General features: G+C 42.4%; 1 protein-coding gene across 3 annotated transcripts in view; it reads right to left on the bottom strand.

Annotated features, from left to right (window-relative positions):
* The window catches only part of csnk1g1 (casein kinase 1, gamma 1), a 41,404-nt gene that overhangs the window by 12,467 nt on the left and 1,711 nt on the right, over nucleotides 1-27,226 (bottom strand). For 2 of the 3 annotated variants that reach the window (XM_065012307.1, XM_065012309.1), the window contains exons 2-10: nucleotides 18,339-18,706; nucleotides 15,169-15,209; nucleotides 11,502-11,571; nucleotides 2,708-2,859; nucleotides 2,130-2,364; nucleotides 1,660-1,745; nucleotides 1,488-1,572; nucleotides 1,102-1,250; nucleotides 894-1,001 (exon numbers count right to left, since the gene is read on the bottom strand). In XM_065012307.1, coding sequence (XP_064868379.1) covers nucleotides 894-1,001; nucleotides 1,102-1,250; nucleotides 1,488-1,572; nucleotides 1,660-1,745; nucleotides 2,130-2,364; nucleotides 2,708-2,859; nucleotides 11,502-11,571; nucleotides 15,169-15,209; nucleotides 18,339-18,513 — 1,101 coding nt within the window. In that variant the 5' untranslated portion in view covers nucleotides 18,514-18,706. Of the gene's footprint in view, nucleotides 1-893; nucleotides 1,002-1,101; nucleotides 1,251-1,487; nucleotides 1,573-1,659; nucleotides 1,746-2,129; nucleotides 2,365-2,707; nucleotides 2,860-11,501; nucleotides 11,572-15,168; nucleotides 15,210-18,338; nucleotides 18,707-26,592; nucleotides 26,672-27,226 lie in introns of all 3 variants that reach the window. The other variant, XM_065012308.1, reaches the window with a different exon arrangement.

The raw sequence follows: 27,226 nt of genomic DNA on the forward strand, positions 1-27,226 counted from the left end.
GCATGCAGAGGTGGCATGTGCAAAAGGTTAAGGTAGCCCCTTATGAATCAAATGGTGTCAATGGGTTCAAAGCCACAGTGCACTGGCAAATAAAGTTAGCATTAAACTTACTTTTGTAAGGAACACAATTATACATAACATTTTGAACCAGGAAATACAAAAAAGATCAATCCCAGATATACCTTTAATGTTCCGTTAAATGCCAGGAGGTTTATACACATGCATCTTTGCCATTATGTGCGTCAAACAAGCCCCGCAGTCTTGCATGCTTAATAAGCGTCGCAGTTGGCTGCAGCTGTGGGATCCAACCACCATTGTTTATTTAACAGAGTAAGAATGATGAGTCTGACTCAGTGGGTTATGGCCTGGAGCTGCTGTGGTACCTCCCCACCACACCCAAGGGACCCACTCTGTAAACTCCCCCCACCACAGATTCTAAAACTTGCTCCTCAGTAAGTAGGTGGAGGAGGAGGGTTCAGTGTTGGAGGATGTAGGTTGCTCTAATCAAATCAAGCTTTATTTATATTGACATGGATGCAATGCGCTTCACAGAAAAAAATAAAAATGGTACAAATTAAATATTTATAACAGAGGATAAAAAAAAACTAAAAAACTGAAAGACTAAAAAGCACCCTAAGGAAAAGCAGTCAAATGTGTTTCAAGATCCTTTTTAAATATGTCCACAGTCTCGGTCCCCCTCAGGTTCTCCGGCAGGCTATTCCAGAGGCTAGGGGGATAGTAACTAAAGGGGTAACGTAACAGCCGTTAGGATCCTTGCTCCTTAATTGAAAAATACTGTGGTAGGGCACTCCCTTGTCAAATCATCAGTGTGGATCAGGGGTTTCCAGAGCCAGTTGAACTGGAAGCTCTGGGAAAGTGGAGGTCCAGCTTACCTGATTCCTCATGGGTTGGTGCTGCGAGGGCCGGTCTCTGTGCGGGTGGCTCTCTCTCGTGATGGCAGATGCCCCAGAGTCCATGTTGACAGTCCCCACTGGTGTTGGCTATGGGGTACAACAGTAAACCAGTGTTATATTGTAGCTAAAATACTTAGGCCTGCTCTGTTTCCCCCCCCAATATTAGTCAGTGAGTGGAGTTACATACTATCTGCCTGCCGACCCAGTCGTAGGTGTAATCGAACGTGTATCCTTTCCGTTCAAACAGCTCTGTAAACAGGGTCCTCAGGTATTCGTAGTCAGGCTTTTCAAAGAAATCCAACCGTCTTACGTAACGCAAATAGGTGGCCATCTCCTCTGTAACAGCAAACACCCAATGTAGATGTAGATTTGAATGAGTCATCTGCACCATTGTGTAATGTGAGGAAAAATACAACATCCTGAAGCATAGTCATGGGGCTCCAAAAGTACTCTGGCCTACAACTAGCTAAATTACCATCATCAAATTGTAAAATAACTAAATAAATAATAATACAGAACGTGTTGCATTGAAAACAACTTTAGATTTGGATGAGAGAAATGGTCAGGCTGTACCTGGGAAGCTCTCACAGAGAACCTCAACTGGAGTATTTCTTTTCGTGTCTCCGATCTTCTGGTATCGTTCTTTCAGTGTATCAGCCTGTGAAAGAACCACATAAAGTTTAACATCTGTACGTTGCTACAAACACAGCACAAGTGGGAAATCTCAGAGGACCTGCCGACATACCTTTAGTCCTTGCCACGGTAGACTCCCACGGAGGAAGTACATGAACATGTGACCCAAGGCTTCCAGGTCGTCTCGACGACTTTGTTCTATTAATAAAAACCAGAGAGAGTCACTTCAAAAAGGAAGAAAACGCAGTGAGCCATGATTAGAATTTCCTTAACTTGATTTAACCCCAACCTTTTTCTGGGAAACTGCCTCCCTTTTTGTGATAACAGTCCAAGGGCCCTAGTCACTCATAAACCCTGGCTAAGTTATACTTAGTATTTGCAACCTTACCAAACTTAAATGAAAAAAAGAAGAAGCCCATGACAAGAAATGTTGCCTACTCATTGGCCAAATCCAAGCAGACATGATTTATCGAAAAGTATGAACACCTCATAATCAAGTTTCACAACACTAGCATGCTGACAAAGCAGTGTCTAACATCTACGTAAATCACCCCTTCGAAATTCTTGGCAAACCAGACATACCTTTTCCCAAATGTGTGTTGATGGACATGTATCGGGCCGTCCCGGTTAAGCTCTTGTGCTCCCGGTACGGGATGTGTTTTTTGGTTTCAGGGTCGATGTACTCTTTGGCCAGGCCAAAGTCAATGATGTGGATAATGTGGTCTTTTTTGCATCCTCCGCGTCCGATGAGAAAGTTTTCAGGCTTTACGTCTCTGTAGATGAGGTTTTTAGAATGCACATACTCCATCCGGGAGATCTGAATAGGAAAGTCACAGGACAGTCAGTAACAGAGTGTCCTACTGAACTACGCATGGATACACACAGACTAGACCAATAAGTTAATCAATCAGGGTTCAATAAGAAAACAGAAACTCGACCCAAAAATCTGATCTCAGCAGGATTGGGGACAATTATAATCCAATTATTTTCCGGGGATGAGTTCATGATGTAAAAAAAAGCCCCTTTCCAAATCATTAACTGGGAAAAAACATTTAATTACAAAATTTTCCAAATTACATGAAATTGAGCTCAACCTTTGAATTGCAGACCAGTTTGAACACATCTTGTAATTTTAGCATTATTTGATGTTGGGAACTCACCAGCTGAATGGCAATCATTAATACAGTCTTTAGTGAGAAGGTCCTGTCACAAAGGTCAAAGAGGTCTTCTAAACTGGGGCCCAGCAGCTCTAGAACCATGGCATTATACTTCCCACAGGGCCCAAAGTAGAACACCTGGGGCAGGCCTTCCGCTGAAAGAGACCGAGGGAGAAGAGGACTATTAGAATAATACAAAGGCAACTTCTAGTTATTGCCTTGTTGCCTGCTGACATAGTAAACCACATGTAGGTCGGTCTGACCAATTGAATTGTGTTACACTCCTGTGGACCCATGCACTGAAAGCAGCATTGAAGTCCTGGGAATGAGAGGAGCTGTAGAGTGGCCTTGTGGTGGGAAAGTCTTGCATGTTATTTCTGTCTCATCTAACAATGATGAGAGAGGTTGAACCCAGGGCAGCCACAGGCATCATGGATCAGCCAGATGGGAGGAGTAGCACAGACACGGAGGTTCAGAGGTCAGAGACCGATGCCTGCCAGGTATGCACTAACCAGAGGAAAAGGAGTAGTCTAAACCCAAACAGCCTGCGGAGATGGATGGCACTGTTCAAACAGGGTCAACTGACTGCAGTGTGTTGAGACTAATGCTCTATGTAGGCTACAGATGTAGGCTCTTAAATTTGATCACCCTGTTGCAGGAGAACTTTCCCACAATGTAGGAGATTTAAAATGTCTAGTGTATTTGATGTTTAAAAAGGCATCTAAAGTTTGCAATTTCCACTTTGACATTTCAGACTTGATTTTACCTTATGAAAAACATATCAACCACTACAAAAATGTCCATTAATAATTCACACTTCCCATTGCTGCAGGATAATTTGTCTGCTTTAGCAAACTGGCTCAAATTAAGATTCTACACCTGTATGTAAAGGTTGTGAACCTAATACAGTATATACTAGGCAGTAGGTTTTGTAGTGAGGTGGTTCCCAAACTGTGTTTGAAGTAATAATAACTCATTTATGCTTTCAACTTACTCTTGAAAGTTGTCATAGTAGAATGCAAAAAGTTCAATTTAGAAATTGGGTAGTGCATCATCAGTTTTCCTCTTGACATGTCAGGCATTTCATACCTTAGAGAGATATTTAAAATGTGTAAGAAATGTGCAACAGCAGCATTTAACATGATCTTTGAACGACTACCTCATCTATGTACCCCACACACACAGATAATTGTAAGGTTCCTCAGTTGAGCAGTGAATTTCAAACAGATTCAACCACAAAGACCAATGAGGTTTTCCAATGCCTATCAAAGGGCAGATGGGTTCAATTAAAAATGGTGAAGTTAGTAATTACACTTCGGATGGTGTATCAAAACACCCAGTCACTACAAAGATACAGGCGCCCTTCCTAACTCAGTTGCCGTAGAGGAAGGAAACCGCTCCGGGATTTCACCATGAGGCCAATGGTGACTTTAAAACAGTTAAGAGTTTAATGGCTGTGACAGGAGAAAACTGAGGATGGATCAACAACATTCACAATACTAACCTAATTGAGTGAAAAGGAAGCCTGTACAGAATCAAAAATATTTAAAAAATGCATCCTGTTTGCAACAAGGCACTAAGTAATACTGCAAAGAATGTGGCAGGGCAATTAACTTTACGTCCTGAATCAAAGTGATACATTTGGGGCAAATCCAATACAACACATTACTGCGTACCCCTCATATTTCCAAGCATAGTGGTGCCTGCATCATGTTATGGGTAAGCTTGTAAACGTTAAGGACTGGAGAGTTTCAGGATAAAAAAAGAAACTGAACGGAGCTAAGCACAGGCAAAGTCCCAGAGGAAAACCTGGTTCAGTCTGCTTTCCACCAGACCCTGGGAGATAAATTCACCTTTCAGCAGGCCAATAACGTAAAACACTAGACCAAAATCTACATTGGAGTTGCTTACCAAGAAGACCGTGAAGACTTCAATCTGCTTGAAAATGTATTGGCAAGACCTGAAAATGGTTGTCTAGTAATGATCAACAACCAACAGGGCCTAAAATGAACACCCACTACCTGCGGGTAGATTTTGACATTGGCGGGTAAGATGTCTATTTCACCAGCCACGTTAGCGGGTGGTCAGGGCTCCACAGTGCGAGCATTTCACTCGTATTTGTCAAGAAAAATAGTTAAGTACGATCACATTTACAGTAGAATATATGCTGCAGCAGCTTTTTTCAAAAATATTTCTGCTGTTTTGAATCATAGCTGGTAAATTAATCACACAAAGTCAAAGAACTACAAATCCTATATAGCCTATTCCATCTTGCGCAGCAACACTGCCTGGCTGGCGGCTATGCGCACGTGAAGATCTGCGAAAAGGCATAAACCGGATGATGTCTGCTGTAGTGAGACTTTGTCCTTGTGTTTCTTAGCTAATTAAGTTGTTATTCACAAGCTAGGTAGTTTTTCTGTTTGCATTTCAACTGCTAGAGAAGTGAAGACAATGCTTCTACTAAGACTGAATCTCACAGGCACAAACATGACTGGAGGTGTGGAAAAGACTTTCCCAGAAAGACTCACTGCTGTAATCACTGCCAAAGGTGATTCTTATGTACTTATCGAACCAAGAAGGTGTTTGATTTTTCAGTAATTTATTACTAATGTTAGAATTTTTCCCCCACTTTGACTGACTACTTTTGGTAGATCGTTGATAAAAATGGACAATTAAATCAATTTTAAACCCACTTTGTAAAATAACAAAATGTGGAAAAAGTCAAGGGGTGCGAATATTTTCTGAAGGCACTGTACACTAGGGGGGAATAAACAGCTGGAACAGGTTCTATTTTGTGCTGTGTCTGTCGGGGGCCAATTAGCCTGTTTTGTAGGTTGCCAATTGTGAAACAGGAGTAGGCATTGACATCTCGGGTGGTCGCGGGGAGCCAAGGCAGGAGTGAAAAACCAAGTGGCACCGTGGGGATGAGCTGTGAACAAGGGCTAATAAGAGGCTTCAAACAGGACCTCCCATGTCACTGCCAAGAGGCAGAAGATGCATGGTGGAATAGATTTAGCTAACTGGGACATTTTGATCCTGCTGTAGACTGATGTTCAGTTCTGTCAATGACGAATCATAATCAGGGAGACAAAGGGCAGGTTTACCTCACCAAATCTAGTTGGTCAGGCCTAAAATACGAGCGACACAGGTGGCCAAACAAGTCATTACTGGAGCGGAAGCAGACTTCATCCATCCCGGACAGATGACTGAGCAGCCTGGGCCTTACGGTAATAAAACATTCATTTATGGGAAGGATTGGCTGGCGGGAGAGCGCTTTGATGAACCATTAGTATCCACTTTCAAGCCATTGTGCACATCAGATATTCTCATCTCATAACACTGCAGCACTGTGCTTATAATTCTGAACAAGGTGCTTCTGTACTCTACTCATGGTATTGAGATGTTGAACGAACCAAATAAAAATGTTTCAACTGTCGCACCATTTTAAAAACTACTACCATATGCCAACCTTGCCTGACAACTCAAACGGAATTATTCCACTGTTCTTTGTTCGCTACAGTCTGAGATTGCTATCATTAAAGTTGTTTGTAGGAGATGTCAGAATGAGGGGTGTTGTACAAAACAGTCATCAGCCATTAGATCATTTCTAACCAAATCAGAGTATCAAAGCCAGTGACACATTCTCAAAACCCTGCTTTAGCCACGTGTGTTCTGGCTCTGGTCCAACCCATCGGTTTCTGGGACCAATCCGAACGGTTAGAATGTGTTTGCGTCCTATAAATCATTGGGGATATGCTTAGATCCAGACTCATTGCGGAGAAGCAACTAATGTCCGTGGGCGTGTCGTAGTGTTTGGCCGGAGACAGGAGTTTGGGTAGCCTGGAAAATGCCAACCACCAATTGCTGACAATACAAGGAAACACTTGTTCCCCCCGAAACAAGTCCAGGCATGCCCACAGGGATATGCAGGGGAATGTCCAAACTTACTGAACTCCTAGAGAGAAAATACATTCACACTGTGAAGATGTAGTAGGCCTATATCAAGCAGCATTGTGTGTTATCACTGTCAATATTTATTAAGTAAATAATATTTAAGCAACCCTAGTAAACCCTCACTAGGGTTGGGCAATATCTGGATACTTCCAGCCACCCACCGGTCCAAACAGCATTGATATATACTTTTTTGTTTTCCCCCCGGGGCTGGGGAGAGCATGTCATTGCAACTCTTACCCTCACAATTAAATATTAAGTTGAAGCTGGTACTTCTTTGGAGACAAAGGAAGATATTATATTAAGGGTACATACTAAGTATAACTAAAACATTCAGTATTTTGAGAATCACCGTAGAAACGATCCCGTGTTAAGGTCCTGTGGTGAATGAGCGAGAGGAAGATGGGCAGAGCAAAATCCAACTTAACAGCAACCTGTCCCAGCCAGTCAGCCCTAGAGCACCATTGACTGCCTGCAGACGTCTACAGAGCAGTCATGTGACTGATCCATCTATGCCGGTGTATGACACCCCTACAGAGCCGTCATGTGACTGATCCATCTATGCCGGTGTATGACACGCCTACAGAGCCGTCATGTGACTGATCCATCTATGCCGGTGTATGACACCCCTACAGAGCCGTCATGTGACTGGTCCATCTATGCCGGTGTATGACACGCCTACAGAGCCGTCATGTGACTGATCCATCTATGCCGGTGTATGACACGCCTACAGAGCCGTCATGTGACTGATCCATCTATGCCGGTTTATGGGAAAGGGCTATAGATAATGTTGCTCTGGAACAAAGTTCTTTCAATAAACACATGAGAGGACGGGGGAGGTCTCTTCTCTGAGAGCAGCGGTGCTTGTAAGACGAGGTCGGTTGGAGGCTGCAGCTAAGAGGCAGTCATGCTGAAAGCCATAGGAGGAACACATCATGGATATTTCTGGAAATGACAAATGAGTAGCCCAACCCTCCCACGCTACAAAATGTTCCCAAGCAAACATTTACTTGACAACACTTTGGAAAATATTGTGTTTGAGATTGATTGGACAAGTCGAATAGAATCGGGGTGCTTTTCGCCTGCAATTTCTCCTTGCATAGCACCAAGTGACATGGACTGGGTTGGTAGAGTAGGTTTTGCTGTACATCTCATTGGCATGTCTTGATCCTCTTCTTACTACATTTAGAACCATCCACCCAGAAACATTAGGTGTACCATGTCACTGAAGGACCTCACAGCAAGATGATATAGCAAAGGGTTTAGTCTTCTATAGAAACAACAACCGCACACAGCCCCAATCTGAAAGGGCACAGATTAAGCTGCTCTCTTTCTTTAAGAAGAACAGCAGCATTCCACCAAACAGGATGCTTCCATTCATCTCAATTAGATGTGGTTGAATCATTAATCCATCTGGTTATCCCTCACATCTAGAGCCAACATCTGCCCTCAATGGTAGCAAGATAATGATCCCGAGGGGAGTCAGGATTTAAATGTGCAAGTGCATGTTGAGACTTATGCAGAGCTATACAAGTTAACTCATTTCCCCATAAATCCATAGACATTCAAGTCAGTAGGAACAAAAGGGGCAACTTTTATTGAACAAATTCAGCTCTGTTTAAATTTCATTGAACTTTTCTGCTGAATGACATTCAGATGATAGGTCGGTTGGTTTATGGGCTAGGTGTCTCCTGGCCAATCAGAGGTTGTCGTGGTGACCAGACAGCCAATCAGAGGCTGTAGTGGTGACCAGAGCGCTGGTGTAGTGGTACAGTGCTGGGCCTGGCTCCTGCCAGGGCCTTTACTTGGCACACTGGATGAAAAGCAGAAATGAGTGTGACATCATGGCATTTGGAGCATACAACATTTTCACTTACCCAAAAAGCTTGGGTAGGAGGTAGAAAAAAAGCAGAATTTGTCTTTTCCCCACTAGCACAGACTTAGCTGATAAAGGGAAAATGTACTACGATTGCAATATGTTGTCTCACCTAGCGATCTTAAGATGAATGCACTAGTTGTAAGTCGCTCTGGATAAGGGCATCTGCTAAATGACTAAAATGTAATATGAGGTAAGTTGGTGCTGAGACAGGCAGTCCCACTAAATAATGAATGAGTTTCCGCATGGTTGGCTTTTTCCACTCTTTACGTCTGCGAGCGTGACAGTAGAAGCGGCATACTCTTTGTTGGACTTGCCCAAGGATGGGCAACATATGGCCTTGCTGTCCAGATCCCATTCAATCTGGCCTGCGGGAGGTTATTTTAGGGGGTGGGGGAATGATTATTTTGGGTAAACAAAAACATCAGGCCACTCTTGATCGTCTAAAACTAGATCGAAAGTATGTAGAAAAAAATGGACCGGTTCGTTTTCAAATAACTTCCCTTTATCAGGTCCGCAAATTACTTTTGACTAAATAAATATTATCGGAATGTGGACATCCCGATGGGGCCCTTCTCACCCCTGGACTAGACAATACTCACACCAACCGATCTACTCTGTAGGGCAAAGGCACTAGGCAGCACCTTCAGAGAGCTGTGACCTGGGCAAAAGAACAAGAAGTACCTTCACATTCCAAGCCAGACGCAAGAATTGGAGAACAAACTGGTTGTACATCTCAGCCACTCTTGAAAGATAATGGAAGTCCAATAGGAAGTGGTTCTGTACTTGAAATATAATGGAAGTACAATAGGAAGTGGTTCTGTACTCGAAAGATAATGGAAGTCCAATAGGAAGTGGTTCTGTACTTGAAAGACAATGGAAGTCCAATAGGAAGTATTTCTGTATTATTAAAAACTGACGTGCTTCAGCTTTGAAGCTTAATCTTAAAACACCTGATTATGAAACAAAGAGCAACCTTGCAATTGATGTTGTTGTCTGATGCACTAGTCTGCTCCATAGTTGGCTGGCGTGAGTCTGACAAGGACATATCCTATCTCCATTTCTGGAAGAATGACCTTCGGTAGAGTTTTACTGTTTTCCCAACAAACAAAAAAACACCAATGAAAAAGTACCGTTTTCACAGGAGCTTCTTAGAGCAGCTATTAAAAGATCCCTTCATTTCTATTGTATCTCAGCGTGTGGGTTTCCACCCATTTCCTCAGATACTCAGGGAGGGGAAAAAAGTAGTGTTTCCCATAATCTAATGCTCTTTAATGATCATTAGGTCTTCACAAGATTCCTGACAATGGCTGGTGTAGTGGGGGGTGTTGAGGGAAATGGGGTCACGGACAGTTGAAGAGGTGTCGTGAATACTATTTGATGAGAAACGGAGTCACTTTTTCAACCTTCTGGATGTCTGGGTGGGGATGGGGGTATTATTTGGGGAATTGTGTGCCTGTATGTGAAACCTGTGTGAACTTTTGGGGATAACATTTCTACCATGGTCTATACAGCATTAACTAGTAACTGTTCTACACAGAAATGCAACAGCAGTGAGCATCTGTTGAATGTTTAGGCAAGTTTGAACAAACTCAAATTCCACCTCTTCTGAAGTTGATTCAAGCAGTGTGAAACATATAAGCATCAAGACAGGCACCAATGACTATGGGGGAATTATTTTTTTGTCTGATGTCCAAATCGTTAAGGCCTATTTGCTTAAAAACATATCAACATTTTTTTTATTAAAAAAAAATCATGTTCTGTATGCAGAACTTGTTAGGTGGAGACCTTTAGACAAAAACAGGCAAGTTATACAATTCCAGATTTTGTTGTATTAACAGGTCTCAGCCCCCCCTTTTCATGGTAATAATATGAAGGAGTCACACAAAAAAGGCCTCCATGGCAGCAACCAGAACCGAGAGCTCAAATTCATCCTCAGCATCGTACACTTTCTCTCTAAACGTTGAGATAATGACCCATAGCTAGCACAGCTGGCATTTAAACGTGACACCTGTAAACTGTAAAGGGTTACATCTCTGCTAGGTGTTGGTGGTGGCGAATGACAGCACTTCCTGTATGGGGGGGGTGCAAATGCCGAGATCAAACACCACCGGCGGCTCACACAGACAAAGGAGAGGGCTTGTCGTAGCCATGCATCCACGGTCACTTATCTTCCTCCCCAGAGAACAGACACACAAACAACCAGGGCAGTTGTTCCCAGGAACATTAGGCCAAAGGAGTCTTATCAGCACGGGGGAAAGGAAGTTGCTTTCTGCTGCCTGGTGGTGGGGGGCTTCAAGTTGTATGAGCGAGAAATACGGGGATAGCCTTTCCTTCCTGTTGTGGATTCTCCCTCCCTGGTAAACCAACATCCTAGTGTCAAAACCAACATGAGGTATAGTGGTAGCCTAGCGGTTAGAGCGTTGGGCCAATGACCGAAAGGTTGCTGGATCGAATCCCCGAGCGGACAAAGTAAAAATCTGTCGGTCTGCCCCTGAGCAAGGCAGTCGATTAAGACAGCCCCCCGCACCTCTTTGATTCAGAGGGGCTGGGTTAAATGTGGAAGACACATTTCAGTTGAAGGCATTCTGTTCTAAAACTGACTAGGTTTCCCTTAGTGCCTGTCTTGCAAACATTGTCTGTTGTGCTTCATGTGTCATACAAGCCCATTCAACTAGGTTAAGATCATAGTCTCAGCTGTAGAAACCAACCACAACGGATTTTAATCATTTATATTTGAGATGTCCAACCAATTTACAGGTCAAACTAGTCCCTTGCATGAAATGAAGCCAAAATATTCTCAAAATTAATGTCAAAGCTTATCGTTGTCATCTAGAGCGAGTAATCACTTATTGTGGATATGGGGTAATCTTTTTGTTAAATCAACCAAAAACAGTTGAGTGATTGTCATGCAGCAAACACAAGAACACCAGGGAACAGGAATGAAGATAATCCAGAGCGTGACCTTACCTGTACTTCCTAATGTTTTGTAGAACCGGTACTCCAAATGTAACTGTGGTGCCCTCGACTTGACTGGTTCCTGCGCGACAGGGTACAACAAAGCACTTCAATTAACAATGGGGGGGGTACACTTTTACTGACTGGCAGTTTCCCCCACAGCATTTGGGTTCAAATTGCTGACTTAAATTGTAATGAGACTTTTGCGAGCTTCATATTTTTTGGTAGTACAGCAATTTATAGCCGTCTGGAGAGCTATTAGAATGGCATGAGTCATTTCCCGTGCCACAGCTTTTAGAGGCACACCTAATCTGGCATTTCCACCAGCTACTATTTATCTGCTTGTCCAGAACAGTCCTGCCAGGCAACCATTGTGCCACACATATCCCAGCCTAGCTTGTGATGTATGAAGAGCATTAGGACTATTAACTTCAATACATGTTAGCAGGTATCCTTTACAGGGGTCGCGTTAAGAGCTCAGAAATCTGCATTTTCAAAAAACATCAGTTTAAATCATTTCACCTGTGTTTTATATTGAAAGTCAAGTGTTTGGTCTTTCAATATAAATAAAGTGGTCTGGGGAGGGCAACTACAGTTCTCCTTCACCAAAAATACATTAATGCAACACATTTGGCAGAAAATAGCTTCATCTTCATCAGATAACAACAGAAGTGCAACGCTATTTGGCTGGCAGCCACACAAGTAAATGAGCTTACAATGAATAAGCTAGTTTTTCCTGTGTTGCAAAAAACAATGCACGGCCATCAAATTTCTAATGTTTACTATAGAAAGAATGCAGCCAGCTACAGTTCCTAATGTTTTGCTTGAAGTTAATCTGGCATTTTACCAGAGAAAAGTAGACTACACTGAGAAAGGTACCAGAGAAAAGTAGACTACACTGAGAAAAGTACCAGAGAAAAGTAGACTATACCAGTCAGAGCGCTGTCTGCTGATAGAATGCCGTTCTACTGAAGCACAAGTTTGTGCTGATATTTTCAATGACGGCCTAGGTCTAGGTGGGTTAACTGCCTTGTTCAGGGGCAGAATGACAAATTTTTACCTTGTCAGCTCGGGGATTCAATCTTGCAACCTTACAGTTAACTAGTCCAACGCTCTAACCACCTGCATCTCATTGCACTCCACGAGGAGCCTGCCTGTTACGGGAATGCAGTAAGATGCCAAGGTAAGTTGCTAGCTAGCATTAAACTTAGCTTATAAAAAACAATCAATCAGTGGTTAGGTACACGTTGGAGCAACGACAGTCATTTTTCCGTGAATGTGCACCGCATCAATTATATGCAACGGTACAGAGAGAAATTGTCCTATATATACTATATTAACTACAACCTAAAACCTCTTACCTTGGAATATTGAAGTCTCCTGTTAAAAGGAACCACCAGCTTTCGTATGTTCTCATGTTCTGAGCAAGGAACTTAAACGTTAGCTTTTTTACATGGCACATATTGCACGTATTATCTTCTCCAACACTTAGTTTTTGCACAATTTTTTAAACCAAATTGAACATGTTTCATTATTTATTTGAGGCTAAATTGATTTTTATTGATGTATTATATTAAGTTAAAATAAGTGTTCATTCAGTATTGTTGTAATTGTCATTATTACAAATAAATAAAAAATAAAAATTGTCCGATTAAATCGGTATCTGCTTTTTTTGGTCCTCCAATAATCTGTATCGGTGTTGAAAAATCATAATCGGTCAACCTCTAGTTAACACCTATACAATTGGGATAAGTGCCATGGGATTTTTAATGACCAGAGTCAGAACACCTGTTTAATGTCACATCCGGAAGACGGCACCCTATGCAGAGCAATGTCCCCTTCACTGCCCTGGAGCATTGGGATTCGATCTTAAGACCAGAGGGCCCTCCAACCCCACTTCCAACAGCATCTGGTCTCCCATCCAGGGACCTACTAGTGGCAACCCTGTTTAGCTTCAAAGGCAAGCCAGCAAGCAGTGGGATGCAGGGTGGTATGCTGGTATGCTGACAATTAGGCCTAGTCACTTCCACATAAAAAAGTACAAGTCTAATTTCCCTTTCAATATCAACCCTTAGAAATCTTAGTTTGTAAACAAAGACTTCAGTAGCCTACAATTGATATGCATTCATTCTGGCCCGATTCTAAGCATACAGAGCAGTGCTGCTGTCAAGTGCCTCATACGACAGCCCCCAAACTCCTCTAGACCTGTCCTTCAGAGAAATTACTGCCAGGGCTCACCATGTTGACTGTCAACAACTTAAAAACAGTCTTCTGCTTCAAAGGCAGAGACCGATGTTTTTCAGGCGATGTGTCCTCTGGGAGTGTAAAATCGAGGCTGGTCGCATGCGTGCCTCACTAGGCCTTTGCTAAATTATTTTATTTATTTTACCCCCCTTTCTCCCCAAATTCGTGGTATCAAATTGTTCGTAGTTACTATCTTGTCTCATCGCTACAACTCCTGTACGGGCTCGGGAGAGACGAAGGTTGAAAACCATGCGTCCTCCGAAACACAACCCAACCAAGCCACACTGCTTCTTAACACAGCACGCATCCAACCCGGAAGCCAGCCGCACCAATGTGTCGGAGGAAACGCCGTGCACCTGGCGACCTGGTTAGCCCTAGACCACTGGGCCACCCAGGTAGCCCCCTTTGCTCAATTATTGATGAGTGACAGATTATGCGTGTAGCCTTTGGGTCACCGCTAACTGTAGCCTACATAAGGCCTTTGGGTCACCGCTAACTGTAGCCTACATAAGGCCTTTGGGTCACCGCTAACTGTAGCCTACATAAGGCCTTTGGGTCACCGCTAACTGTAGCCTACATAAGGCCTTTGGGTCACCGCTAACTGTGTTCGTAGCTTATGCCCGCCCATACCATAACCCCACTGCTACCATTGGGCACTGGTATACACGCTGTCTGCCATCTGCCCTGTACAGTCAAAACTGGGATTCATCTGTGAAGAGCACACCTCTCCAGCGTGCCAGTGTCCATTGTAGCTGAGCATTTGCCCACCGAAGTCGGTTACGACCCCGAACTGAGCACACAGATGAGCTTCCCCGAGTAGGTTTCTGACAGTTTGTGCAGAAATTATTAGGTTGTGCAAATCCACAGTTTTATCAGCTGTCCGGGTGGTTGGTCTCAGACGATGCCGCATGTGAAGAAGCTGGATGGGGATGTCCTGGGCTGGCGTGGTTACACGTGGTCTGTAGTTGAGGCTGGTTGGACGCATTGCCAAGTTCTCTAAAATGATGTTGGAGCCAGCTTATGGTACAGTAAATTAACATTCAATTCTCTGGCAACAACTCAATTCCTGCAGTCAGCATGCCAATTGCACGCTCCCTTAACTTGAGACATCTGTAGCATTGTGTAGTGTTACAAATTTGCACATTTTAGAGTGGCATTTTATTGCCCCCAGCACAAGGTGCACCTGTGCAATGATCATGCTGTTTAATCAGCTTCTTGATATGCCACACCTGTCAGGTGGAAGGATTATCTTGGCAAAGGAGAAATTCTCACTAAACGGGATGTAAACAAATATGTGCAAAAAAAAAAAGAGAAATAAGCTTTTTATGTGTATGGAAAATGTCAGTGATCTTTTATTTCAGCTCATGAAACCAACACATGTTGTGTTTATATTTTTGATCAGTGCAGTTAATTTTTTTCAGGACAGAGTACTTACCAGTTTAATAGCTACATACTCGTTGGTGTAGAGATTTTTACCTGAAACAAAGCAGAGAGAGAGGTGGCATTCAGATAAGAACACTTTGGTTATTACTCAACCTACTGAAGGGCTTGCCTAAATAGAGTGTTTTGGTGTTTAGCTTAGTAAACAGCAAATGACCATCTCTAAAAGCAGTTTCAGAGCAGGACAAAAAAGCCATAGAAAAATAGTGAGTTTTGCGTTGCTCAGGGGAACTTCAGTCCAGCCTCAAGAAATGAGTGTGTATGCATCAATCTATGATTCACAGTTGAAGTCGGAAGTTTACATACACCTTAGCCAAATACATTTAAACTCAGTTTTTCACAATTCCTGACATTTAATCAGAGTAAAAATACCCTGTTTAAGGTCAGTTAGGATCACCACTTTATGTTAAGAAAGTGAAATGTCAGAATAACAGTAGAGAGAATGATTTATTTCAGCTTTTATTTCTTTCATCACATTCCCAGTGGGTCAGAAGTTTACATACACTCAATTAGTATTTGGTACCATTGCCTTTAAATTGTTTAACTTGGGTCAAACGTTTCTGGTACCCTTCCATAAGCTTCCCACAAATGTTGGGTCAATTTTGGCCCATTCCTCGTGACAAAGCTGGTGTACCTGAGTCAGGTTTGTAGGCCTCCTTGCTCGCACACACTTTTTCAGTTCTGCCCACAAATTTTCTATAGGATTGAGGTCAGGGCTTTGTGATGTCCACTCCAATACCTGGAATTTGTTGTCCTTAAGCCATTTTGCCACAAATGTGGAAGCATGCTTGGGGTCATTGTCCATTTGGAATACCCATTTGCAACCACGCTTTAACTTTCTGACTGATGTCTTGAGATGTTGCTTCAATATATCCACATAATTTTCCTACCTCATGATGCAATCTATTTTGTGAAGTGCACCAGTCCCTCCTGCAGCAAAGCACCCCACAACATGATGCTGCCACCCCCGTGCTTCACGGTTGGGATGTTGTTCTTCGGCTTGCAAGCCTCCCCCCTTTCCAGCTAACATAACAATGGCCATTATTGCCAAACAGCTCTATTTTTGTTTCATCAGACCAGAGGACATTTCTCCAAAAAGTATGATCTTTGTCCCCACGTGCAGTTGCAAACAGTAGTCTGGCTTTTTTATGGCGGTTTTGGAGCAGTGGCTTCTTTCTTGCTGAGCGGCCTATCAGGTTATGTCGATATAGGACTTGTTTTACTGTGGATATAGATACTTCACAAGGTCATTTGCTGTTGTTCTGGGATTGATTTGCACTTTTCGGACCAAAGTACGTTCATCTCTAGGAGACTGAACGAGTCTCCTTCCTGAGCGGTATGATGGCTGCGTGGTCCCATGGTGTTCATACTTGCGTACTATTGTTTGTACAGATGAACGTGATACCGTCAGGCGTTTGGAAATCGCTCCCAAGGATGAACCAGACTTGGGGGAGGTCTACAATTTATTTTCTGAAGTCTTGGCTGATTTATTTTGATTTTCCCATGATGTCAAGCAAAGAGGCACTGAGTTTGAAGGTAGGCCTTGAAATACATCCACAGGTACACCTCCAATTAACTCAAATGATGTAAATTAGCCTATCAGAAGCTTCTAAAGCCATGACAATTTTCTGGAATTTTCCAAGCTGTTTAAAGGCACAGTCAACTTAGTGTATGTAAACGTCTGACCCACTAGAATTGTGATACAGTGAATTACAAGTGAAATAATCTGTTTGTAAACAATTGCTGGAAAAATTACTTGTGTCATGCACAAAGTAGATGTCCTACCCGACTTGCCAAAACTATAGTTTGTTAACAAGAAATTTGTGGAGTGGTTGAAAAACGAGTTTTAATGACTCCAAACTAAGTGTAATGTAAACTTCCGACTTCAAATGTCTATATACACTAGATTACTAAGGCGTGGGCGCTGTGTTGAAGCCACCGCACTGACATTTTGGGTCTCCCCTACAATTGTAAAAAAATATTTAGAAAGTTATAGAAATGCATTTATTAATGTCTACATTTGTTTTAACCTCATATTATATTACAGAAACCTTATGCAAACTTTCAAATTATATTACGTGAGCTAAACACAAAAGTAAAATATAACATTTTCCTTAACATATATATTTTTAGATAAATGTTATGGACGAAAACAAAAGTTAAATAAATGTAATGTTATTTAAAAAAATGTAAATAATGTAGAATTCCAGTCATTCCTATGGAGGACTGCTCTTAAATGAGGAGCGCCAATATGGCCGACCGGTAGTTTCAAAACCTCTCAATGGCCAATACCAGGTTTTATAAACATCATTGGTGTGACCCCAGCATGCTCCATTCAGCAAGCAGGCCCCGCCTATGGCCATCACGTGTACTAATCTAATCTAAACTAAACTAATCTACTCAATTAAGAGAAATGCATTGATTATTGGTACAGCAGCATAGCAGAGTACCACATGTACTACTACAACGGAATTCTGTACACAGACACAACATTAGTGCTGATGGGTCTCAGAGACAGTTGTTGTGTCGGTCTTGTGTTGCTGTGGGAGGTTATAATATAACCAGTTATAACAGCACACGTTGAAGCTGATAAACCTTCTCAGTTCTCAGTGTCATTGGATTGTCAGAATGTCATGAATTTAGCATCTGAAATATGGCTTTTATGTTCCTGGCCATGATAGGCCAAGCCACTGAAAGACTGTGCATTATTTATGTGATTACTATGAAGCAGGCATGAATAAATCACTATCAATATATGCCTATCCCCGTGAGGCCAAAATAAAAGCACTATGGACAACATAAGCGATACTGGGTCTGGGAGGCTTGTGTGACCAAGAGTGATGCACGGTATTTAAAAAATAAATAAATAAAAACAATTATTTCACCTTTATTTAACCAGATAAGCTAGTTGAAAACAAGTTCTCATTTGCAACTGCGACCTGGCCAAGATAAACCACGGTAATATACTACTCAGTATCGTGACACTTGGTCTGGTATTGTAAGTAATACGTTGGTATCATGACAACACTAGTGTCCAACACATCGTATGAAATTATCAAGACAACAAAGAGCAGTTCATGTTACCACATGTAAACCGAGTGTCCTTGGGTGGATCAATATGAAATACAGTCCTACCATTATAAAGATTACATGAACTCCTCTTACCGAGCTTCAGTTCTCCGAAGTTGCCGCAGCCGATCTTCTTGCCCACGCGGAAGTTGGGTCCCACCATGAGAACCCCGGAGGAGGCTGAGGAGCTGGAGGGTCTGGAGTGCCCGCTGCGCCCCTGTGCCACCTTGCTGCTCCTCGCCGGCCGCTCACCCTCTTTTGGATGGTCCATGGCACTGCGGGAACCGCCGGGCGGCTGCTGCTGCTGCTTCGAGGGATCCAGTTAGAGGCCTTGGGCCGTGCCCACCACAGCCCGTCACTGGCACAGGGCCGCTGGCTGCCCCTTCGCCCCCCCCCTACCACTCACTGTGGTGGCTGGCCGATGTGCTCGACATCGGGGTCGGACCAGGGAAGAGATAGGAGACCTAGGGAGCAAGCAGGAAGTAAACACGTTAGGAGAAGTCCCTCAGTACAATGTCATCGAGTGAATGAGGACAATGGTGGTTTAAAGAGGTGATCTATGACTCAGCACTTTGGTTTCACCAGCAGGCCATCAATAAATCTATACTGACTGTCCTACGAGGCACCTGGCCAATATGGGCTCCCGAGTGGCGCAGTGGTCTAAGGCACTGCATCTCAGTGCTAGAGGCGTCACTACAGACCCGGTTCGATTCCAGGCTGTATCACAACCGGCCGTGATTGGGAGTCCCATAGTGCTGCGCACAATTGGCCCTGCGTCATTAGGATTAAGCCGGGGTAGGCAGTCATTGTAAATAAGATTTTGTTCTTAACTGACTTGACCAGTTAAAAAAAGAAAAAACATAAATAAAAAGAAAATATAGCTACTGAGATCTTTTGTCTGGCTGAACGGGACATACTTCAAATCAGAGCATGCTGGACTGTTAGCTACCATGCTTATTAAAGCTAGGAATCCTTACTTGCTACAGCAATGTTTTTAACTTAATGATTTTTACCCATTGATTTGATGACTATAAATGTATAAATGCAGTGTTTAGATCAACTGTCAATACCCATTCAGAACACAAAATAAACTGATTATTTTACTGTAAACAATAGCCTCAATTGAAATATAATTTTGATATCATGGATGGTCAGGTCTTGCATACATAGCTCTGCCTATGAATTTGAGTTAACATTTCTCTAGGCCCATCCCTAAGCTTTTACCAAAACAGAGGCAGGGTAACACCTTGTTATTGTTTTAACTAAGGATTCTAGCCTTAAGGAGACAAATAATATGTTGAGTAGGACAAAGTTGAGCACATGGACTACAGTCAGTTTCTTATCATTGTCTACTATTAGAAAGGTGAACAGAACAACATTGTTGTACGTCTCGCTCTACCACCGAAGACTTGATAGAGAGATACTAACCAACATGAAATGTAGTCAAGAGGTTTGACCCTGGAGACAAAGTGAAAGTCGTGATTTTAATCATCTTAGATTACACCCACTGGCTGATCTCAAGGATGTGGGTAGTGAGATTATTATGTAAACCATTACATAAAGTTGTCTCACAGCAGGGAAACAAAATAACAACTTTACACACAGCCTGGACTTCATCAACAGAATGTCTTGCCCATGAGAGTGTGTTAACAGGCCTAATCATTGTAAACCCCATCACACGGTCTTGAGACTGCCTGATTGTCAGTAATGATTTCTTGCTCATTAATTACAACAGCACACCAGTGGTGTGTAACAACTTCATAAAATGATCAGTCAGGAGACAAAAGTAGTGAAAATAGATGTAGCCTAGGACTACTTTCAATGGACCTACAAAGCAAGCTCCCTTTCCCAAGAGCCACCAGTGCGTCCTCAACCAAATTATGTTTGCACATCAACTAAATTATGTTTGCACATCGATAACTGCTCAAAGTATTTGTTTTATATCAACACAATGAATCCTGAAAAGCATAGATGATTTGCTGAGACATGGAGGCATGGGTGAAGCTGGAGTAGTGTGTGTGTGCACGCTCCGGTGACTCATGTTCAGTTTCTCAAATTCTATCTCAGCGTCAAAGACAGCCAGTCTCTCCCAAGGGCAGCTCCACAGCCTTCCCATTACATAAACCCCCAAAACAGTGCATGACTACAAAACAGGGAGAGCACAGCACAGCAAAGACAGCAGTGGTGTTGGTGAGGTGACAACTTATCCAGTCCCAGCCAGAGGCAATCATTTCCATCTATCTGGCTGCACAACAGTCATGCTGGATCTTGTGTGCATACATGGTTGTATTAGACCTAAATGACTAGTGTGATTGCCTTATATGAATGAGTGTGCTACTTTTTTCCAGTCCAATAATCAAATTGGAAATTGGCCTTCATGTGTGTTTTTAGGGGGTCGATATTTACTACATGCTGCTCACCTAGTGGTGGGTATAACATTAACTTGCATTAATACTGTCATCTAATAAAAGTTAGATAACAGGGTAGGTTACCTTACTTTAAGTCTATATGACCGTAGCCATATGTTAAGCCATCTGTGCATTACAACCATTAACTTCAACACAGGATTTCCCAAATCCTGGTATCTGAAATACACTTCTGTTGTCATGCACACACGATGCCAAAAAAACATAACATTGATGGCTTTCCTGCTAAGTAGTTTTTTTTGGCATCATGTGTGTGCATGACACCATCAGAAGTGTTTTTCAGACACCAGGCGGTGGGAAATCCTGTAATAGGAGTATATAGTATATTCTTACTCATAGCCATCAGTCTTTGAATGTGATGATTTATGATTACGTCCATGATACAAATGTTATTGCTCGTTTCCCCAGAAAAGGATAGACAAAAGCATTTATTAGCTAAAACAAAAAAAGAACTCTCTTAATGGTCCTGAGGTGCAGTTGTCTTAATATCGGTTAATCATTATGTGTAGGCTGTAGTATTGATATTTGTCTGTGGTGATAAAACATTTTTCCAAGTAAGGGATCAATAAAGTACTACTCTACTCTCTGGTAGGCTATACAGTTGAGGTAGCTCAGACAACAGGCCACATTATCTCTCTAGTAGGCTATACAGTTGAGGTATCTCAGACAACAGGCCACATTATCTCTCTAGTAGGCTATACAGTTGAGGTATCTCAGACAACAGGCCACATTATCTCTCTAGTAGGCTATACAGTTGAGGTAGCTCAGACAACAGGCCGCATTATCTCTCTAGTAGGCTATACAGTTGAGGTAGCTCAGACAACAGGCCACATTATCTCTCTAGTAGGCTATACAGTTGAGGTAGTTCAAACAACAGGCCACATTATCTCTCTAGTAGGCTATACAGTTGAGGTAGCTCAGACAACAGGCCACATTATCTCTCTAGTAGGCTATACAGTTGAAACAACAGGCCACATTATCTCTCTAGTTCAAACAGACAGGCCACATTATCTCTCTAGTAGGCTATACAGTTGAGGTAGCTCAGACAACAGGCCGCATTATCTCTCTAGTAGGCTATACAGTTGAGGTAGCTCAGACATCAGAGTTTGTCACAGGTGTCAAACTCATATGCAGGGCCGAGTATCTGCAGGTTCACTCCTCCCTTGTTCTTTATAGATCAACTAGGGTCCCTGATTGGTTAAAAACTCCCCTCACCTTGTCGTCTAGGTCTTATTTGGCCAAATGAAAAGGAACTAACAAAACTAGCAGACACAGTCCTCCATGGACTGAGTTTGACACCCCTGCTCTAAAAAGGAGTCATTAACCTTTAGTGGAAAGATCAGATCTGGGGGGGGGCAATATGGAGGGATTCCCACTGTGGCAGTGCCAGCTAGCAGCTGGTTCTCCCACTGTCTTCTCTCATGCACTGTAGCTTGAGGCAATTTCTCAGCCCCATTGACTTCCTTTCAAAGTTCCCCACACAACAACACAGGCCAACTCAACTTTTCCAAGCAGGCCTTCAAAGAAAACTTGTCGGGACACGGGCTGACCTAATTAGAGTTGTCATGATACCAGTATCGTGATACTAGGAAGTAAAGAAGCAAAGGCAACAAAACATGAAGCAGACTTAATTTCCTGAGGTTAACAGTCCTAATGTTTGGGGGGAAAAAATATTATGCTGTCACTCAGTCATATTTGTTTATTTTGTAAACTACAAAACACAATATTTTACATAACGTAGGATTTTAAAGGACCGTCGAGTTTAAAATCTGGTTTCGTAGTACTGGAATCGTGACAACACTGGACGGAACAGAAAGAATGTGTTGCATCCTTAAACCCACAATTCATAGTGTGGTCAATTTTTCAGTTTCTGACAATTAACAATAATTTCCAGTAATCGTACACATTTGGTGGAAGGGAGTTCTGCCATAAATAAAAGGATAAAAGTGGGTTGAGAACAACCCTGGCACCTTGCTGGGCCTGGTGCCTCCTACAGACCTTGTGGTTAACCTGAGACCCTGGCACCTTGCTGGGCCTGGTGCCTCCTATACATCTTGTGGTTAACCTGAGACCCTGACACCTTGCTGGGTCTGGTGCCTCCTATAGCCATTGTGGTTAGCCTGAGACCCTGGCACCACATCACACCTTCTCCTCCATGCTTCACTATGGGAACCACACATGCAGAGATCATCCGTTCACCTACTCTGCGTCTCACAAGTACATTGCGGTTGGACCAAATAATTCAAATTTGGACTCAGTCTAATGTCCATTGCTCGTGTTTCTTGGCCCAAGCAAGTCTCTCCTTCTTATGTGTCCTTTAGTAGTGGTTTCTCTTCAGCAATTTGACCATGAAGGCCTGATTCACGCAGTCTCCTGAACAGTTGATGTTGAGATGTGTCTGTTACTTGAACTCTGTGAAGCATTTATTTGGGCTGCAATTTCTGAGGTGCAGTTAACTCTTATGAACATATCCTCTGCTGCAGAGGTAACTCTGGGTCTTCCTTTCCTGTGGCGGTCCTCATGAGAGCCAGTTTCATCATAGCGCTGATGGTTTTTGTGACTGCACTTGAAGAAACTTTAAAAATTCATGACATTTTTGAGATTGACCAACTTTCACCTCTTAAACTTCTTAGAGATAGGGGGCAGTATTCAGAGGTTTGGATGACTGAGGTGCCCAAAGTAAACTGCCTGTTACTCAGGCCCAGAAGCTAGGATATGCATATGCATGGTAGTATTGGATAGAAAACACTAAAGTTTCTAAAACTGTTAAAATAATGTCTGTGTGTATAACAGAACTGATTTGGCAGGCGAAACCCAATGCTTTTCTATGGGAAAGCCAAATTATTAGGACACAGATTACAGTTCCTATGGCTTCCACTAGAAGTCAACAGTCATCAGAAAATGTTCAATGTTTAAATTTGTTTTGTTTTTTAATGAAGAAGTAGTCGTATTGTTTCTAAGTGTCACTCAGGTGGTGTTTTTCGCCGGTATTGAAAATGATTATTTACATTTTAGGGTACCTGAGGTTGGATGAGAAACGTTGTTTGAAATGTTTGGACTAAGTTTACAGGTAACTTAGATCCTTTGTAGGCATGTTGGGCGAGTTGGAGCCGGTGTATTTCTGAATCAAACACGCCAAATAAACTGACATTTGTGATATAAAGAAGGACTTGATCGAATAAAACGACCATTCATTGTGTAACAGACCTTTGGGATTGCAAAAAGATGAAGATCTTCAAAGGTAAGCGATTTATTTTAATCACCATTTCTGACCTTCGTGATGCATCTGTTTGGTTGGGAAATGTTTTTGACGCTTTTGTATGCGGGGCGCTGTCCTCAGATAATCGCATGGTATGCTTTCCCGTAAAGCCTTTTTGAAATCTGACAAAGCGGCTGGATTAACAAGAAGTAACTCTTTAAGCCGATGTTTAACACTTGTATTTTTTATGAATGTTTATTATGACCATTTCTGTATTTTGAATTTGGCGCTCTGCAATTTCACCGTATGTTGTCGAGGTGGGTCGCTAGCAGAACACCCGTGCCAGAAAGGCTAAAGTAATGGACTGTCGTTTCTCTTTGCTTATTTGAGCTGTTCTTGCCATAACATGGACTCGGTCTTTTACCAAATAGGGCTATCTTCTGTATAGGACCCCTACCTTGTGATGTGCACAACTGAGAGCATCCTATTGGACTGTATCACCACCTGGTACAGCAACTGCACCAACCACAACCGCAAACCTATCCAGAGGGTGGTGTGGTCTGCCCAACGCATTACCGGGGAAAAACTTCCTGCCCTCCTGGACACCTACAGCACACAATGGCATAGGAAGGCCAAAAAGATCATCAAGGACATCAACCATCGGAGCCACTGCCTATTCACCCCGCTAACATCCAGAAGGCGAGGTCAGTACAGGTGCATCAAAGCTGGGACCGAGAGACTGAAAAACAGCTTCTCTCTCAAGGCCATCAGACTGCTAAACAGCCATCGCTAGCACATCAGAGGCGGCTGCCTATACACATAGATCAGGAATCCCTGACCACTTTTAGAAATGGATCACTAGACACTTTAATGTTTCTGTATCTAGCATTACTCATCTCATATCTATAAACTGCACTCTATACTAGAGGTCGACCGATTAATCGGAATGGCCGATTAATTAGGGCCGATTTCAAGTTATCATAACAATCGTAAATCTGTATTTTTGGGGGCCGATTTCCGATAATTTTTTAAAATATATATTTTTTACACCTTTTATTTAACTAGGCAAGTCAGTTATTAAGAACACATTCTTATTTTCAATGACTGACTAGGAACTGTGGGCTAACTGCCTTGTTCTGGGGCAGAATGACAGATTTTCACCTTGTCAGCTCAGGGGTTTCAATCTTGCAACCGCACAGTTAACTAGTCCAACGCTCTAACCATTGCACTTCACGAGTAGCCTGCCTATTTTGCAAATGCAGTAGAAACGAAGGTAAATTGCTAGCTAGCATTAAACTTATCTCATAAAAAAACAATCATAATCACTAGTTATAACTACTAATCCAGTTTAGCAGGCAATATTAACCAGGTGAAATTGTGTCATTTCTCTTGCGTTCATTGCACGCAGAGTCAGGGTATATGCAACAGTTTGGGTTGCCTGGCTCATTGCGAACTAATTTGCCAGAATTTTACGTAATTATGACATACATTGAAGGTTGTGCAATGGAACAAGAATATTTAGACTTAGGGATGCCACCCGTTAGATAAAATACCTAACGGTTCTGTATTTCACTGAAATAAACATTTTGTTTTCGAAATTATAGTTTCCGGATTCGATCATATTAATGACCAAAGGCTCGTATTTCTGTGTGTTATTATGTTATAATTAAGTCTGATTTGATAGAGCAGTCTGACTGAGCACCAGCAGAACCATAATCGTTCATATAAACAGCACTTTCGTGCGTTTTGCCAGCAGCTCTTCGCAAGCACAACGCTGTTTATGACTTCAAGCCTATCAGCCTAATGGCTGGTGTAACCAATGTGAAATGGCTAGCTAGTTAGCTGGGTGTGCGCTAATACTGTTTCAAACGTCACTCGCTTTTAGATTTGGAGTAGTTATTCCCCTTGCGCTGCAAGGGCCGCGGCTTTTGTGGAGTGATGGGTAACGATGCTTCGAGTGTGGATGTTGTCGATGTGTTCCTGGTTCGAGCCCAGGTAGGGACGAGGAGGGGGACGGAAGCTATACTGTTACACTGGCAATACTATAGTGCCTATAAGAACATCCAATAGTCAAAGGTATATGAAATACAAATGGTATAGAGAGAAATAGTCCTATAAATACTATATTAACTACAACCTAAAACCTCTTACCTTGGAATATTGAAGTCTCATGTTAAATGGAACCACCAACTTTCATATGTTCTCATGTTCTGAGCAAGGAACATAAACGTTAGCTTTTTTACATGGCACATATTGCACTAATTTTCTTCTCCAACACTTTGTTTTTGCATTATTTAAACCAAATTGAACATGTTTCATTATTTGTTTGAGGCTAAATAGATTTTATTGATGTATTATGTTAAGTTAAAATAAGTGCTCATTCAGTATTGTTGTAATTGTCATTATTACAAATAAATAAAAAATTAAAATTGTCCGATTAAATCGGTATCTGCTTTTTTTTGGTCCTCCAATAATCGGTCGACCTCTACTCTATACTAGTCTACGGTATCTTAGTCCAATGCCACTCTGACATATCTATATATATTCTTAATCCATTCCTTACTTATTTTTTATGTGTATTGGGTATATGTTGTAAAACGTAGATAATACTTGTTAGATATTACTGCACTGTCAGAGCCAGATGCACAAGCATTTTTGCTACACCTGCAATAATCTGCTAAACACGTGTATGTGACCAATACATTTGAAAAATGTGATTTGATACCTCATGAAGCTGGTTGAGAGAATGCCAAAAGATCCACAGATGATGCAATCTATTGCACTCCACAGGTACCCTTTCCCACCTGGACAAAAGGAACATGCTATTAATTGACTACAGCTCAGTGTTCAACACCATAGTACCCTCAAAGCTCATCACTAAGCTAAGGACCCTGGGACTAAACACCTCCCTCTGCAACTGGATCCTGGACTTCCTGACGGGCCACCTCCAGGTGGTATGGGTAGGTAACAACAAATCTGTAACGCTGATCCTCAACATGGGGGCCCCTCAGGGGTGCGTGCTCAGTCCCCTCCTCTTCACCCATGACTTCACCATCATTAAGTTTGCTGACAACAACAGTGGTAGGCCTGATCACCGACAACAATGAGACAGCCTATAGGGAGGAGGTCAGAGACCTGTCTGTGCCAGGACAACAACCTCTCCCTCAACGTGATCAAGACTAAGGAGATGATTGTGGACTACAGGAAATGGAGGACCGAGCATTCCACCATTCTCATCAGCAGGGCTGTAGTAGAGCAGGTTGAGAGCTTCAAGTTACTTGGTGTCCGCATCACCAACAAATTACCATGGTACAAACACACCAAGACAGTCGTGAAGAGGGCATGACAAAGCCTATTCC

The sequence above is a fragment of the Oncorhynchus nerka genome, linkage group LG27, assembly GCF_034236695.1.
Source record: "Oncorhynchus nerka isolate Pitt River linkage group LG27, Oner_Uvic_2.0, whole genome shotgun sequence".
NCBI classification, from domain to species: domain Eukaryota; kingdom Metazoa; phylum Chordata; class Actinopteri; order Salmoniformes; family Salmonidae; genus Oncorhynchus; species Oncorhynchus nerka.